The 17240-nt window shown below is 43.1% G+C and overlaps 2 protein-coding genes across 2 annotated transcripts; one reads left to right on the top strand and one right to left on the bottom strand.

Annotated features, from left to right (window-relative positions):
- LOC8055076 (ribose-phosphate pyrophosphokinase 1, chloroplastic) lies at nucleotides 3388-8726 on the top strand. Its single transcript, XM_002453195.2, has 10 exons — nucleotides 3388-3571; nucleotides 3925-4098; nucleotides 4763-5011; nucleotides 5495-5638; nucleotides 5754-5921; nucleotides 7413-7482; nucleotides 7734-7815; nucleotides 7928-8087; nucleotides 8259-8338; nucleotides 8517-8726. Exons 1-9 carry the CDS (start codon nucleotides 3461-3463, stop codon nucleotides 8295-8297), a joined length of 1197 nt encoding a protein of 398 aa, XP_002453240.1. The 5' UTR covers nucleotides 3388-3460; the 3' UTR covers nucleotides 8298-8338; nucleotides 8517-8726.
- Nucleotides 9144-13300, bottom strand: LOC8068284 (pentatricopeptide repeat-containing protein At1g71210). The gene is made up of 2 exons (XM_002451412.2): nucleotides 10263-13300; nucleotides 9144-9584 (listed from the first exon to the last, which is right to left on the bottom strand). Exon 1 carries the CDS (start codon nucleotides 13085-13087, stop codon nucleotides 10334-10336), a length of 2754 nt encoding a protein of 917 aa, XP_002451457.1. The 5' UTR covers nucleotides 13088-13300; the 3' UTR covers nucleotides 9144-9584; nucleotides 10263-10333.

The raw sequence follows: 17240 nt of genomic DNA, 5'->3' as shown, positions 1-17240 counted from the left end.
ATTAAAAGGTAGCCTCATACTTCAATTATATACTAATATATTCTGTAGTATTGGGACCACATATTCTTTAGGCCTTGTTTAGTTCACAAAATTTTGGTTTTTTGGCTACTATAACACTTTCGTTTTTATTTGACAAACATTGTCCAATCAAAGAGTAACTAGGCTCAAAAGATTCATCTCACAATTTTCAGGTAAACTGTATAATTAGTTTTTATTTTTATATTTATTTAATGCTCTATGCATGCGATTAAATATTCGATGTGACGGAAAATCTTGAAATTTTTTGCGAACTAAACAAGGCCTTACTTTAGCATCTGCTACAGGGTATGCACGTCACAAGGAATCACTATTGTGCTTCAACGCTTGCCTCGATGTTGTCCCTGTCTTTTTTTACACGAGGACACATTGCTTCTGCGGGAGTCTCTGCAGCTCTGCAAGACCACTAAAGCCAGTTTTAATGGAGTTTTATTAGAGTTTCATGCACATTAAATATGCTGATGTGGCGCTATATTAATGAAGAGAGATGATAAGAGTTTCATGAGAGTAGGGAGAGTTTCATCCCCATAAAACTCCTATGCACTGTTTCCAAAATATGAATGTGTTAGAAACTGTGTCATGAAACTCCCATTGAGAATAGTCTAACACAAATGCCATGGAGACCCAGGACCACAAGCTCCGCAAGACCACTAACACAGATGACATGGGACCCAGGACCAAGGTGGCGTTTGGGGTAGCACACCAGGTTATTAGAGCATCTCCAAGGGTTTTGCATTTGAGGTTTGCATTTGAGTAATTTGCCAAAAAGCTCCAAAAGAGGTATCCAACGGTTTTGCATTTGGAGTTTGCAATTTGGGCAACTTGGCAAATGAGGGAGCAAACTTGGCAAAAATGCCAAGTTGTTGACGACTTTGCAAACTCGATCGCGCGAGTAAAGTCACGTGCGAGGAAAGCGCACGCGCCTGGAGACCTTCTATTTTTATCCTTTGCCAAGTCTAAATGCCAATTCTCTTGGAGATGACCTATTTTTATCCTTTGCATTTTATTATGGGAGTTTGCAAATAGCAACAAATGCTAAGTCAATTTGCCAAAGCCTTTGGAGATGCTCTTAGCAAGCCCTAAGATGAGTTGAGTGTTGGTATCCTATGTGGAACACTGAGGTCAATGTCTAGTTTGTTGCATTGGGACTAGCCTAAAACAATTGCCAAGGCATAGCGTCCTCATAGCATGTACTACACAAAATGATCGTGATGGATAAAAGAGGTCTTCGTCCACTCCCAAATATATAATTCTATTGTATATTCTTTATCATCGATTACTCCCCCATATAAACTATAAGATGTTTTGAGCTTTTAAGTATATCATTTTTATTATGTAAGCATAATGTATGATTAAATGTGTGTGTAAAAGTTGTGTATCTAGAAAAATCAAAATATCTAATTTAGAGTGGAATGGGTATATTTGTATTTTTCCAAAAGAATTTTGAAAGTGGAGTTCCTCACCTGGTTGGGCAACAAAAAGAACCGCTAGACCAAACCATGTCGTGTTTATTGACATGATGCTCAAAACACGTGAAATTGAATGAGCGGTGGTATAGACCAGAAAATTCATCAAATTGTGTTTTCTCTATCCAGAAAAGAACTTATAACTTGTTTGGATGTAGATGTTCATCCTAAGAATTTGTTTGGATGGTTAAGAATTATTAGGAATTGAAATTTGACCCCAACACCAAACCGTATTCACTATATCTGCATCATCTAGTCCTTGGTACCGAGCCCTTTCCCTCTATATTGCTTTGCATTCATCCACCTAACCACCTTGACCCTCATGATGCACCGCCACCCGACAAGAGCCTCAATGACCTATCTTTATCGAATCATCCCAGACACTACACCCTCGATAAACCTTCCCTAACGCATCGCCACGTGACGAGCCACCCGACACACCGCCACCTTCAATGTGCTCATCCCGATGCACCTCAACCATCTTTCTCATAGCCGGTGACCTTTTATCTTCCTCATAGCTAGTGACCAACACCCTTCCATTGTCTCTTTCTAGGATTCCATAAGCAAGTTTTAACAATATAATTGAGTTGCGGTCAATTTCAATGCTAGCATTGATTTTGGTATTGAACTTAATTCAATTCTATAACTCTGAATATCCACGTATAAACAAACGCTTGATATTTTAGTTTTATTCTATGTCAACTATCTTAAACTTGAACACATGAGAAATTTGTACTCTCCTATTCTAAATTATAAGTCGAAAATGATTTATAATTTGAAACGGATGGAGTAACATTATGACACTAAATCTGATATTTATTGAATGAGACTATCCGCTTAAGCTTATCTATCGCATCTGTCAGCCATTCAACATGCCCTAACTAGTAGATATTTAGATAGTATATACATAATGGAGAAAACGCTAAATTCACATTTTTTAAGAGCATCTCCAAGGAATTTTGCAAATGAATTTTGCATTTGGTGTTGTTTGCAAAGTCCCAAACTCATTTGTAAAGTCTAAAAATAGTCCAACTCCAAGGGACTTTGCATTTAGACTTGGCAAACCCAAAGTGTGGACCCCACCCCCAATTTTTTTTCATCGATCGCGCCCGTGCGTTTTTTTTCCTTCGCGCCATTTTGACGTACGTCGTGCGTGCCAGTCGCCGCCCAGCCCATGTCTTCGCGCCAGTCGTCGCCCAGCCCAGGCCGCGTTCGTCGTTCGTCGCCGTCGTCGTTCGCGTCAGTTCGGCTCCATCCACCTCCGTTCTCCTCCGAGGGAAGGTCCACCTCCGCTCCCGCGCAGTGGCCACCTCCGTTCTCGAGCTGAGAGAGATTGAGATCCATGGAGGTACCTTGCTAGAGGAGGCGCGCGACACCTTGACGGCGGAGGGATCCTTCACAAGGAAGCAGGAGGGCGGCCGCACACGGCAGCTGGAGGGACGGCGGGCACGCGCGGCAGCTGGAGGGCGGGCGCGCGCGGCAGGGTGGACAGACGGGCGTAGAGAAATCGCGGGGGTAGGGGGGCGGGGGGACGGAGTCCGACGTGGAAGACCGAAATTGTAGATGTAAAGTGGTGGGAAGCATATATGCAAAGCCTCAACCTCTATTTGCAAAGTTAACCAAATTGCAAACCTTATTTGCAAAATCATTTTTTTTGAGGGATTATTTGCAAAATCATTGGAGAGGTGTTTTGTACTCTTTTTTGCAAATAGGACAATGTAAAGTTTGTTTGCAAAGTCTTTGAAGATGCTCTAACCAAAATCTCTCAGAATCAAAGGTCATGCTGGTCGTGACGCAATGTAGATTTTGATAATTGATATGCATGGTAACCTAGAGCGAGAGATGCATTCATGTGATTTATTCCAAGAGACCGGATTAAAAATTAAAACCCTTGCCACCGGACCTGATTAAACCCTAGCCACCAGCCTCCGCGTATCCTTTCCTTTCCCCGATTCCACATGCCGCTCTGCTGCTCCCCCACCTCCGCTGCCGCCGCCGCGGCGGCATCTCCCGGCGTCGCCCGCAGCGGGGGCCTCCTGCGCCGCTCGCGCCCAGTCCCCGGCGTCGTGGTGTGCTCCTGTTCCCTTCCTCCCGGTTCTCATTTGCTCTGTTCCGGTAATAATCACTGGCCACCTGGCTATCCGGACTCACCGGTGATTCTGCGGCGACAGCTGAGTCGGCGCTCGGAGCTCTGGAATCGCACCTGCTTGCATCACACTTGTGTGTGTGTGTGTTCGCAAGGGCGGGTTTGAAGCTTTTTCGACGCTTGTTAGTAGTATGTTTTAGGTTCTGTTTACATTAGAGAGTACCCATCTCGCATCTGCAAGTAAATGGAAGTTGCTGTAGTAATCATGTCGAGCCTGCACTTTTCTTTTTTAACTTCTGCCTGCATATAAGCTAAAAATGATCTCCATACGTGCAGAGGTGTAAAAAGATTGATTCTCTGAGGGCAATCAATGGAGCACTGCCTTGTATTCCGGTGTCCGACAGGTCGCTACTGACTCCTGTAAACTTGCCGGTTTTCCGGGATCCAAACATGAGGAACGACACGAGGCTGCGCATCTTCTCAGGCACAGCCAATCCTTCCCTTTCTCAGGTCAGTTGAGTCTAGCATGGAGAAATTCTCTCTCCAGTCTTTATCCTAGCCCTGCATTGAGTTAGTTGGAGCCGACCAATTAAACTGTACTAACCAGCTAGCACCTTAGAGCACTCATTACATTAACTTCTTTTGAGTTTGGAATAGTGATTGGTATAAAAGGTGGATTAAAATGAAGGATAATTTGGACCAATTAAACTGTACTAATCAGCTACAACCGTAGAGTACTCAGTACATTAACTTCTTTTGGATTTGGAATAGTGATTGGTATAAAAGGTGGGTTGGCCTTGTTTAGTTCCCAGAAAATTTTGTAAAATTTTTCATATTCCCCGTCACATCGAATCTTTAGACGCATGCATGGAGTATTAAATATAGACGAAAATAAAAACTAATTGCACAGTTTGGTCGAAATTGACGAAACGAATCTTTTGAGCCTAGTTAGTTTATGATTGGACAATATTTGTCAAATACAAACGAAAGTGCTACAGTGTCGATTTTGCAAAATTTTTCGGAACTAAACAAGGCCTAAGGATAATTTGAACCTCAATAGTTTTTTAACCTGGCATAGCTACTAGCCTACTTCTGAATGACGAAGAATAAACCGGAAATGTGTTATCTCTTTCATGCCTAATTTCTTTATGGTATCCTGTATTCCTATGAACAGGAAATAGCAAGTTACTTGGGGCTAGAACTTGGGAAGATTAACATAAAGAGGTTCGCTGATGGTGAAATATATGTTCAGTTGCAAGAAAGTGTACGGGGCTGTGATGTTTTCCTTGTGCAACCGTCGTGCCCTCCAGCAAATGAAAATCTTATGGAACTTCTGATCATGATTGATGCCTGTAGGAGAGCATCAGCTAAGAATATTACTGCAGTTATCCCTTATTTTGGTTATGCAAGGGCTGACAGGAAGGTAATGTTGCTTTATTGTAGCTTCTCAAATTGTTTTAATGGTTTCAAGGTTGTTCTTTTTTTATATGGAAAAAAAGACTCCTTGTCACATGCTTGTACCGCTTCGCATTTACCAGTCTTTAGCTGTGGAAGGTGCATAGGCAAAATTTCAATAGTTTTGTTATTTTAAAAGTGCTTGGAACCAGCAAATTTCTGATTACCAGCATCGATTGAGTTGGTTGGATTTCATCCAAGGCTAGGATGGCTACTGGAGAACTTGGCAACTTTGGAATATGATATTTAGACCGTTTTGCTTGTGGATTCTTTTCAATATCCATAAACAAGAGGAATTGAAGTCAATGCTCGATGACATTACAGATTATGTTATTTCCTTTGATTCTAACATCCTAGCATCTATGAAATCAAAAGACATTGCTGGACGTAACAAAAAGTATGTCTCCTTACCATTTTTAGTACTAATAGAAGCACCTTTTTCTTTTTTCAGTCTCAGGGCCGGGAATCTATAGCTGCAAAGCTTGTAGCTAATATGATTACCGAAGCTGGTGCTAACCGTGTCCTTGTTTGTGATCTTCATTCCAGTCAAGCAATGGGATACTTCGACATCCCAGTAGATCATGTTTATGGCCAGGTATATGTACTGAAGCATGCTACTTAAATCTACCAATTCTTTTAAGACTTAGTGTTTATGATGATATTCATTCTTCTTACAATTATTTTCTATTTTTCCTGTTTGATCTGTGAAGCCTGTTATTCTTGATTATCTCGCCAGCAAGACAATATGTTCAAATGACTTGGTAGTTGTTTCTCCTGATGTTGGAGGTGTTGCCAGGGCACGTGCTTTTGCCAAAAAGCTGTCAGATGCACCTCTGGCTATTGTAGATAAAAGAAGGCAAGGACATAATGTCGCTGAGGCAAGTATTATTGTACTGTGTTATTTGTTTAAACACTAAATGGATATATATAGAAGAAAAGTATCAACTTCGCAACTCAAATATTAATTTCTCCTTAATAACTGTACTATTATTTGCTTAATCAGTGTAGCAGGCCAAATGGATTTGTATAGAAGAAAATACCAACTTCGTAACTCAAATATTAGTTTCTCCTTAATAACTGTACTACTATGAACATTTGATTTGGAACAGAAGAAAATCTTCACATGGTACTCTGAAGGGATTAGCCCATGTTTAGCCCCTCAACTTTTTTGTTTGTCTAATTTTAACCCTCGACTCTAATAATGTCTAAGCACAGTATCCCAACTATCAAACCCACTTGTTTTTGACCCTCAAGCCCTTTTTGGTTGGTATTTGGATGGTTTTGTGGCACATTTTTTTCCCTGGCCAGGAATCTAGGACATTATGTGGCAGGGTCCCATAGGTCTTTCATTTACTTCCTCTTCTCCCCTCTTATCTTGCATGTTTACAGATCTTGATTGGTAGCGGCACTGTGGCAGGAAGGGAACACAGTGCTCCTGATCGTAGGAAAGCAGAAAGGGAGCAGGGTTCCCTGTGTCCATGCCCATCTCTTTTCCCCTCACATTTTTTATCCAAGCAGAAAGTTGGCGGCCAGCCTGACACCTGGCTATCCTCCCCCATCTCTCGCTTGTCCTCTTCTTGCCTTGGCACCTCCTCTGTTTCCATGTCGTCTTCTGTTCCAGCATGAGAAGGGAATGATTTGCTGATCCCTTCTTTACATAAAAAAAATACGCCACCTGACTTGTTGATTTGTGCTTGCGTTTCATTGGGAATCGAGAAGCAGGAGGCTGCTCGCTGTCTCTTTGGATAGGGCGAGCAACCAGAGTGCTGAGACAGTAGACTAGGTGGTGCACCTGCTCTGGAGGCTGGAGCATCAATGCTGATCTGCACCACCCGCCACACACATGAGGTTTGTCGAGGTGAGAGGGCTTTGGGTCAGCAACGAGACAGATCTGGCTTGTCTTGTAGATGGGGTGACTTGATCCGCCTTTGCCCTTCGGTGAGTCAGTTATCACGAGGGGCGCTGCCACCGCGTGCTGTCCTGGCCAGAAAGGTAAGGTAGAGGAAGGGTGGAGAGTGACAATGACATGTGGGATATCAAAACCCTGACATGACACAAAGGTCTTGTTTCTCCAAACTGTTTATCTCCAGAAACAGGAGAATCCTTACAGAACAGAATCGTTTCTGGGGAGAAACTAGGGACTCCCTACCAAATGATTCAGGGATTCAAAGACAACCAAAAATGTTTCTTGGATTCTACCAGAAACTACCTGTTTCTGAATATATTACTTACTATTCAACCCACATCAATTGTATAATGCATTTGAAGATGTGCCTATCTCACCACAAGGTGCATGCCTGTTTTATTGCCATGCTCATCTCAGTTCTTTAGAATGAGCATGTACATTTTGTCATGTGCATTTATTACAGGTAATGAATCTTATTGGAGATGTGAGAGGAAAAGTGGCTGTTATGATGGATGATATGATCGACACAGCAGGTACGTTGTCCCCTAGAAAACAATTCTTAGATTGGACATTTTTTCCCTCATCGGCCATGGATGATATGAGTTTCAGACTGGTTCGAAATACAATTTAAGCTATAACTTAAACTTTAAATCCCGATGAATTATGCCACACTGCTGCATCACTACTCAAGAAAATTGTACATGATATTGCATACTAAACTAGTTACCTGAGATACTTTGCTCTGTGATATCATTATTCTCATGGAACTATCAAACACAAATAGGTACTATTGCCAAAGGAGCTGAGCTACTGCATCAGGAAGGAGCTCGAGAAGTATATGCTTGCTGTACACATGCTGTTTTTAGGTATGCTTTAATTCTTGAAACTAACCTAAGTCAATTCTATTCTCTTTCCGGTGGCCATACATTGTAGCGACCTGGTTTTTTCTGCTATTGTAACTGTAAGTTACCTTTTCAGCCCACCTGCCATCGAAAGGTTATCAAGTGGATTGTTTCAAGAAGTAATCATCACAAACACTATCCCTCTAAAGGAGGAGAAGACTTTTCCGCAGCTGACCATTCTTTCAGTTGCTAACCTCTTAGGCGAAACAATCTGGCGTGTTCACGATGATTGCTCGGTAAGTTCTGACTTCTAACTCAACAAAAAAAATACTACTATGTATACCAGATCCGGTGGTTGCAATTGATTCCTCACTATCATTGTGCAAGCCCCATGACACTATTCCTCAAGCAACCGTATTCTCCTTTTCTGGTGCAAAATCTTTATATAAATCTCTAAATCTGCCCAGGTTGGTCATGAGCCATACTCCAGCTTGGATATTGACTGATGCTTAAGGTGTATGACCCATGCTATGCTCTTCATGCCTAGGTGAGAATGGCTTTTAGTGGTGATGTCTAGTCTCCGCACGACATACCATGACAAACAGCTATTTCTCTACAAGCTGTATAGTGTGCATAGTTGATTCCATTGTGGGCAACGTTTCACCAGCTGTTCATTTTTCATCTGTGGCATGTTCACCATTGCTGAAGCTGTTTTTCTTATGCAGGAATAGTTGTGGCAGCTCGCAACATTTTTTCTTCTTTTTCTTTGGCCTCAGTTTTTCTGCGTATGTGTAATAATCAGTGTTATGTGGAATTCTGTTAGCACAGAATCTCAACCTTGTATTTGAGTGACAGTACATAAGATGATGTCATAGATTGTAGTGCAGTGTTTCAGCTATCCTCAATATACATACATACGGCTCCATCCTCCATGACATCCCAGTTTTTGGTTTCCGGGTTTTGCTTTATATGTGCGTTTGCTTGCTGCATTAGGCTTTATGATAATGGGTTTTAGCTCACCAGCGTCTCCTGAAGTACTACTAATTGCAGCAACAGTAATCAGATAATCGTCTGTGTAGCATCGGTGTTTTATCGACATTCTTTTATTTGGCATCCAAAATGGACATGAACGTACGTCAGGGCTTAATGATGTAGCAGTTCAAATGCGATTCAACTGTCCCCTAGGCAAACTGAGGCAGTAATAAGAGTATTATCTGCTCAGAAAGCTTCAACCAGTCATACTGGGTCATCTTCCAATACAATCCATTTCTTTCAGCATCCAAAATGAAATAAGCACTTTTCTGAATCAATATCTATCCATGAAAACTATTCTTAAAACCTGGATTGTTACATGACAAGAAACTGGTTAGATGTTTGAAATCGGATTACCCAATGGATCCATGTCTTCTGTACGCATTGGACAATGCCTGATTGCCTCTATTCTATTACAGTGCTTGACTCTAGTTGTAAAGAATGGTCATTCTTCCTATAATCTAGTAGATTATAGCGAGATTGACAAATTGGTCCACTTAGACAAACAGTCGCAAAAGATTGAATGGCCAAGAACCTTGAAAATTTTGGGCACAAGGTATAATTTTACAGCAAAATTTTGTAATACTAGAATACATCAAAGTCAAAGGAGAACTCCATGCTACACGTAAACTGATATCCTAGAAGCATCCCAGACATCAAGTGATGATAGATGAGATGTGATTCCGGGCAGAAGTGTTAAATCTCGGAGTACATCTTTACAGAAAGTATATTTGATCTTCCAAAAGAATGCCTGCAAAGAGCTGAAATTTTAAGGAAACAATGTCAGACATTCAGCTGTAAAACGTAGATTGCTGCAGCTTGTAAAACATCAGGCGATTTACTGATGCAATTATGCAACGGACAGTATCCCAAGAAACCACGTCAAACACTCTTCTAGTAAAGAACAATAAGATTCATGAACACTATATGCTTATACAGGACAGCTTGTAAAACATTAAATGCAACATTATCCTAAATCTCTGGTCCATTGTATGCCTGTATAAAACAAAGTAACTACAGCCACCAATATTTTGAACAGAAAATGGTGCGTTCAATGGGTGCAGCTCGAATAACACATGAATACATGATAGAACTTACAAAGAACTGCCAATACAAATCCACCTTTTATTAAGAAACTTTATGCAGGGAAGCCATTTGCAGATCCCATGAACATGGTCTGATCAAATTATTAAGCAACTTTATGCAGGGAAGCAACTTGCAAGGAACACTTCTTTCACTGATCTAGTGTGATATCCCTAAGTTGAAGTACAAGGTCCTAAAACTAGTCTTCGTACATTCTAAGAAAATGTAGCATGAACTATTAGTTGGTTATCACAGTTTCTAAGACTACAGAAGATGTACAAAGCATGAAAACTCTCAAATTCCAAATCTCATAGTAAAATATAGGAGCTGAAACAATAGCAAGGTTTGAAGATTACCTGTGTCAGCTGCATAATAGGATCAAGGCAGAGAGCAGACCACTAGTTCAATATGAAATAGATATAGTTACTTATACAAAAGAAATGATCTTCTGATCATTTGCTCGCAACAATAAATTGTTGTATAACCTCATAGTGTACCAAGTGGGATAGAAACCATTTCGATACAGTGCATCCATCCACCTCTCAGCTTCATTTTTGTCACCAATCTTGCAGAAACCATGCACAATTATATCAAAAGTCCATCGATTTGGCTGATACCCCTGCCTGCATATCCTTTCATACAAATTACAGGCAGAGTCCATCCTTCCTGCCATAGACAATCCTCGTAATAGCATGTTATAAGTGTAAATATCAACAGGAAAATACTTTTCCATCTCCTCTCCAAAATGCTCCAAGTCACTCATGTTTCTAATACCACTTGCAAACGCGGAAACTAGATCACCAATCAAGAGCCTTCCTGCCTCCCGACCTTGGATCTCTTCACCCTTCACTTCTAGAGGCTTTGATTTATCTCTTGAACGTAAAAAAGCCTTCAGAAGGTCGCTGCCCATCAATGTGTGCAAGAGAAGCACATTACACAAGAAAGCTGAAACAGGGCGACCTGTTTCTCTGAAATCATCAATAACCTTTACAGCAGTGCCATAATCTCTGACAGAGCACAGCAAGAGAACAAGATGCTCATAGCAGTTGATGCTTGGGATTACACCATTATTCCTTGCTTCCCTCCAGAACACCATTGCCTGCTCAGGCTTCTTAGCTTCACATAGACCAGATATAAATACATTATATAACCTAGTGCAAGGTGTTTTCTTCGCACGAACAAGGTTAAAAAAATTAAGTGCATCCCTAATACGTTTGCTCCTCAGATAACTCATGAGAAGAAGGATGTTGCTTCCAATTGATGGTTCAATCCCTGAAGCCTCCATTTGGTCATACACCGCCTTGGCCAAGTCTGCCCTCTTAGCATGACCAGCCCCAGAAATAAAGTAGTTGTAGCACACACGGGGTTGGAGCTCACTCCGCTTCAACTGGCTGTCTAACAGATCAAGAACCTCGGCATACCTATTCAACTCACACAAAGCACAGACAACTGACTGATAGAGGTTTCGGGTTGGGATGTGCCCCATATCTTGCATTTGCAGTATTAGCCTTGGCAGCACATCCACCCTCTTAATCAATATTAATGCTCGAATCAAGCTCTTGTACGTTGACTCATAGCGATATAAGCCCACATGGCTCTTGCTGCTTGCTACCTGAGGCAATTCGCATGCCGCCTCCACGTTCCCACTCTTGCATAGTGCCGCGAGGTACTTGGCCAAGACAGAATCGATTGTCCAGACTTCCTGCTTGAGTGCCCTGTCTAGCAGCTCCCGCACCCTATCCAGCTTCCCCTCCTGACACAGCACATTTGCAAGCATGGAAAATGTCTGACGCCCCGGAAAGTACCCTCCTGTCATAGCGTCCTCCAATAACTGGCATGCTTCCTCTGTCTCCCCACCGTGGCACAGTGCCCTGATCAGATTATTGTAGACATCCTTGTTTGGGTCAATCCCAAGCTCCATCCTCGACCTATACAAATGCATGGCTACTTCGACAAGACCAGCCTTGCAAAAGAAGCAAAGCGCAGCATTCATGGTGGATATGCCAGGAGCAATGCCCTCCTCCATCATTTGAACAAGCAAGTCGTATACTTCACCAAGTCTGTTCCTGACAAGCAAGCGATAAACAAGCTGGTCACACCGCTTCCCATCAAGGATATAGCCTTCACTTTCATTCTTATCAGACAGGAACTTCATCGTAGCATCAAGCTTTCCAGCCTCACTGAGTCCATGGATCCACGCACCATACACATCACCGGACGGAAACTTATCGACGAGCTTGGCTGCCTCAGCAAAACATCCACGGCGGCAAAACTCAGTGACGATGGAGCCAGCCGCAGGGCCACGGGATGCATCAGCAAACGGCATGGTGTCGAGGAGAGCGACGGCATCGTCGAGGCGGGCGCGACGACAGTGGCTCTTAATGAGTATGCATGTAGCAAAGGGGCTTGGGGCAAGGTTGCGGGCGAAGGACTCGGCAAGGTCGTGGAGCGACGCATCGACCAGGGAGTTGAGGAGGATGCGTGATGAGACGGCGTTGAGGTCGAGGCCGCGGAAGCGCATGCGCCCGAGGATGTTGAGCCCGCGCCGCGGGTCGCCCGCGACGGCGTAGCCGACGACGAGCGTGTCGTGGAAGCGCAGGTGGCCGCCGGGCGCGGGGGTGTCGGAGAAGAGGCGGAGCCAGTCGAGGAGGACGGCGTTGCGGCGCGCGCAGGCGAGGAGGCGGAAGACCGCGTGGTAGACGACCCGCGTGTGGGTGTAGTGCGGTCGGCGGCCCGACCAGTCGAAGAACCTGAGGCGGAGCAGCAGCAGGGCGTCGTCGTCGTGGAGTCCCAGCGGGCTGTGGTGGAGCACGGCGAGGACGAGCTTCTCCGAGAGCGGGAGCGCTTCGAGCGCGGCCGTGTCATCGGACGCAAGCGCCCCGTAGATCGCGTCGAGCGCCCTGGGCGGCGGCACCGGCGCGGACGCGGACGCGAGGCTGCGGGACTCTAGGAACCAGTCGTGGAAGGAGGCGGCGATGGCGGACTTGGCCGCGGCCACGAAGCGAGCCTCCTCGGGGCGCGGCGGAAGCAGCGGAGAGAGTGGCGGCGCGCGCGGGGGTGACGAGGAGGCGGACGCCGAGAAGGTGTTCGAGAGAATGGCGAGGAGGGGCCGCGAGAGGTGGTGGAGCTGGAGCCGGCGGCGGGAGCGGCAGGAGAGCGGGGCGAGGAGGATGCCGGGCATGGCGAGCCGGGGCGGTGATCAGCGCTGCGGACGTGGCCGCCGGCAGCTGTGGCAGCCGGCGGCGGCAGGTGGCATCTGTGGGGTGCGTGCGGACGGGCGGGGCGGGGCGGCGGCGGAAAGGCAACCACCAGGCACAGGCAGGGTACCCCTTGGGAGTTGGGTCAGTCGTGGTCGTGGTGGCATGCTGTGGGCCGAGTGTGCGTTTGGACTTTGGATCGGCCTGGCTCCGGCCATTCCCTCTCTTTGTGTTTTCCTCTTTTTTTTTATTTCACCACATATTTATATTATCTGCTTCTAAAAAAACACATATTTATATTTTTTTATTCTTGAATAACAAAGGAGAGATACATGTTATTTTGTTTTAAGATGGAAAACACAAGTATTTACTCGGTCCCAAATTATTAGATGTTTGACTTTTTTGACACCAAGTTTGACCACTCGTTTTATTCAAAAATTTGTACAAAATATCACTTCTTTTGTCGTGGCTGGTTTATTAATAACATTTCTTCAAAAATAATGAAATTTGACTATTTTTTAATAAATTTTTTAAATAACATGAGTGGTCAAATTTGAAGTAAAAAAATAAACTTCTTATAATTTAAGATGAAGGTAATACAAAAGAGTTATGCAAAGAGACGAATCTGAATACAAACGGACACCCACAATTAAACAACCCAGAGGAAAAAGACTCACTGCAAGAAAATAGAAAAGATTTGAACAAGGACCAATCGGCAAAACTAGAGAACTATGAAGCTGGTGACCTAGCGAGGAGGGTGTTGAGCTTGGAAGCACTAGCCCAGCACCATATGGTTTGCAAGAGAGCCTGAAAAGTTTGGCTGAAATTCTGTTATAGATATTTTTTTCATCAGCGGTTAAATAGGAATGAAAACAAAAAAAATAATAAGTCTATTTATAAGTTCGCGGATAAATCGGTTTAGTTAAACATGTGTATAACTAGGGTTTACATGGAGCTTAGGCGGCTAAACAGATCAAAATAATGTGGTGGTGCAAATTCTGGTTAGCGATATCGTGCTACCGTTATGCCTACAATATAATGATTTTAATAGGCTTTAACACATCATTATTGGTGTGCTATCAATGGTACTGATCAAAGAGATGGTGAAGTGGTGAACAAGGGGTTCTAACTAGCTAGTTTGGTAAAAACTCATCAACCACATTATTAATACAAATATTCCATGGCTAAACTTTAACTAAAGTATTTAGATCCTCCGGTCAATAGACTTAGCTAAACTTTAGCTAGCTTTATATGGTCTTTTAGCTAACCCATTTGGATCTCTAGTTAAAATTAGCTAGCTAAAATTTAGATGGCAAAGAATTTTGGTGAACTTAATTTTTATTTGTGAGAGTTTTTTTAATGTTTTATTCGTGAGAGTAGCCCGTACTCTCTCTTTTCTTTCCTAGATGGACAAAGTGCCGCTTTCTTGAATCATTTCATATGCTTACGTGATGCTATGGTCACAAATATATAACGAATATTGTGGGCTACGAGCTACTTGCTAGATTTGTTTCAACAAAAGACACCTCGTCTTGCAGGGGCAAAGCCACCTCAAAATCAACCTTGGTGCACACTCTATCAAATATAAAAGAATGTATACAATATGAAAATAAAATAGATAAAAAAATTAAGACAGGTATTAACAAACTTTTATTTTATCATGGTGCACGTGCATTAGGAAAAGCCAACGTGGCTTCGCCTCTGCCCCACTGTGTGATGTGGTGCAAAACCAAATTCTTCTACAAGGTGTGTGGTTGCTCGCGCAAATAGAAAATCAATAAAAGAACCTCCTTTTATGACTATCTCTCATCATATCTCCCCCTAAGAGTGAATGTAAAGTATGACCACTTGCTAACATGTTCATATGCGCGCGTGCATGCCTACAATGGCAACTAGGGGTTGTTTGGTTCACGGCCACACTGTGCCACGCCACAATGATGGTAGCCGCAGCATGGTATGGCGGTGGCGGAGAAAACGCCCGCCACACTCGCCACAGCTTCGCCACAATCGCCATGCGCTACACGACAACCACAAGTAGCAAAGGACAAGAAAGAAAGACATATGGCCGCCACAGCTAAAAATTGAACCAAACAGCTGCCTCCACTCCGTGGCTCACCGAAGCTTAGGCAGGCAAAGTATGTTTGTGAACCAAACAGCCCCATCTTTGCGACTTTGTGGCCCACATGAAATGGAAAACCAAGGAGCCAGGAATTGCATGCGTCTATATATAGATATACATGCAATTAGAACCAAGAGGTAGGGAGGCAAACTCTCATGGCCACACACTTACATCTCCTTTTTGCGATCTCCTATATATGTATGATCAACCACCTATATGATAGTTCTATAAGCAAATTTAAAGTTGTCATCTCGATCCTCCATCACCACCAAGTTCAACAACAACAACATCCATATCGCCTAGAAAATGAAGACATTGGCAACCACATTCTTCATATTATCCCTTACACTAGTGGTCATACCACTCATAGCAGAGGCAGAAGAGAGTGATGATGCAAAGAAGGCAGCAGAAGACTTCTGCATCACTAGCTGTGCAGACAAGAAGGAGCCGACTATCAATAGCAACTGCAAGGAGTCATGCGCCCTCAACCAGCGCTCCGACTTAGTGTTCTTTGAGAGTGTCACGTGCTTGGGCAAATGCACCCAATTTGACAATGTCCCTGACATGAAGTCTTGCGAGGAAGGATGCAAAAAAGAGTACAATGCTAAAGCGGCGGAGGTCACCGCTAGCTGCAATGCGGTGTGCAGCAAGGTGGAGAAGGACCCGCATCGTATCGAAACATGCAAGATGGAATGCACCCCGCCTAGCTCCTAATTGAAGGACTTCTATGTATGTACATATGGGTGACCTAGCATTCTTGGTGAAGCATCAAATCATTATTGTATCATAAGTGTAAGTGACTTAAAGCTATGATAAAGTCACATGTGTTAAAGTGGTTCAAGTTATAGCTCAAGGTCATTGTGTTGAAAAGAAGAATGAGAACAAGATTGTTTTAAATTGTAATCCCTTATATATATTGATAAGAATTAGCAAAGATATTATAAACTCAAGTGAGTGAAATAGTTTGACAAGCCTCAAGTGCTCAAATTAACTAAAAACCAAGGCTTGATCGTAGATGAGCTAGTTGGGTCGGGTTCCTTGTGGTGGGACCTGTCCACTCAGATTTAAGTCCTCGACTTGGCACGGGTCCTGGACTTGACAAACCTGTTAGAGCTCTCCTCAACCCCCTTGTTGTGAGATTTGTGTGATTTATGAGAAATCTAGTGAATTGGGTTGAGAGATTTGGTGAGTTAGAGCAAGAGTGAGCAACCAAGTCATGAGAACTTGTGGGCTTCATCAAGTAATATATTAATATTTGTTTGCTACTCTCAAATGTCAAGCCTCCTAGTAGATTACTAGGAATTATTCGACGAGTTCTTGTGCTTGTGTGGTGAGTCATCACACGAAAGATTGTGAATACTTCAACTTTGCCTCCGCAAGGGAAGAAGTCCATTAGTGAAGCGAGAAAAACAGTTGAAATATATTCAGCTAGAGCTTGACCTTGGGTGGTTGTTCACAGCCTACTCAAAAGAGACACTGGTCCTTCCTTGGGAGCAGCCGAACTTTAGAAATAACTCATTGTATCTTCAGTTTTGTTTGTCTATTTTTTACTTCTTTTCTTGACGTTGTTTCCACTCGATCTAGTTGGTTATGTGTTTGTGAGTGTATGTACTTTGTGGACTTGCCAGTGGCTATCTCCATATGTATACCTTCAAGTTTGGATTGAGCTAGAACTCTCTAGGCATAATTATTCTATATTTGTGTGGAAGTTCTATAGAATTTTGCGGAAGTTTTGCACCTAGCTAACCCGCTGCAAAGTTTTGTTGTTAAATTTAAGAAACCCTATTCACTCCCTCTAGATGACACCCCGATCCTTTCACTTGAATTTTTTTCATCTTGTTTGGAACATAGTTTTATTCAACTAAACTCCTATGATCTAAGCCAAACAATATATATAGTTGTACCAGCTCGGCTTGAAGTGTACAATTAGAGGAAGAGAACGACTTTAGCTTGTCCATAAGAGCTTGAAGAAGGTGACTTTGGAAAAGGCATTCATTCCCCAACTCATGTGAGGTCAT

Source organism: Sorghum bicolor, chromosome 4 (assembly GCF_000003195.3).
Source record: "Sorghum bicolor cultivar BTx623 chromosome 4, Sorghum_bicolor_NCBIv3, whole genome shotgun sequence".
Lineage (NCBI taxonomy): Eukaryota > Viridiplantae > Streptophyta > Magnoliopsida > Poales > Poaceae > Sorghum > Sorghum bicolor.
Note: the sequence above shows the minus strand (reverse complement) of the source record. Positions and strands in the feature narration are given on the sequence as shown.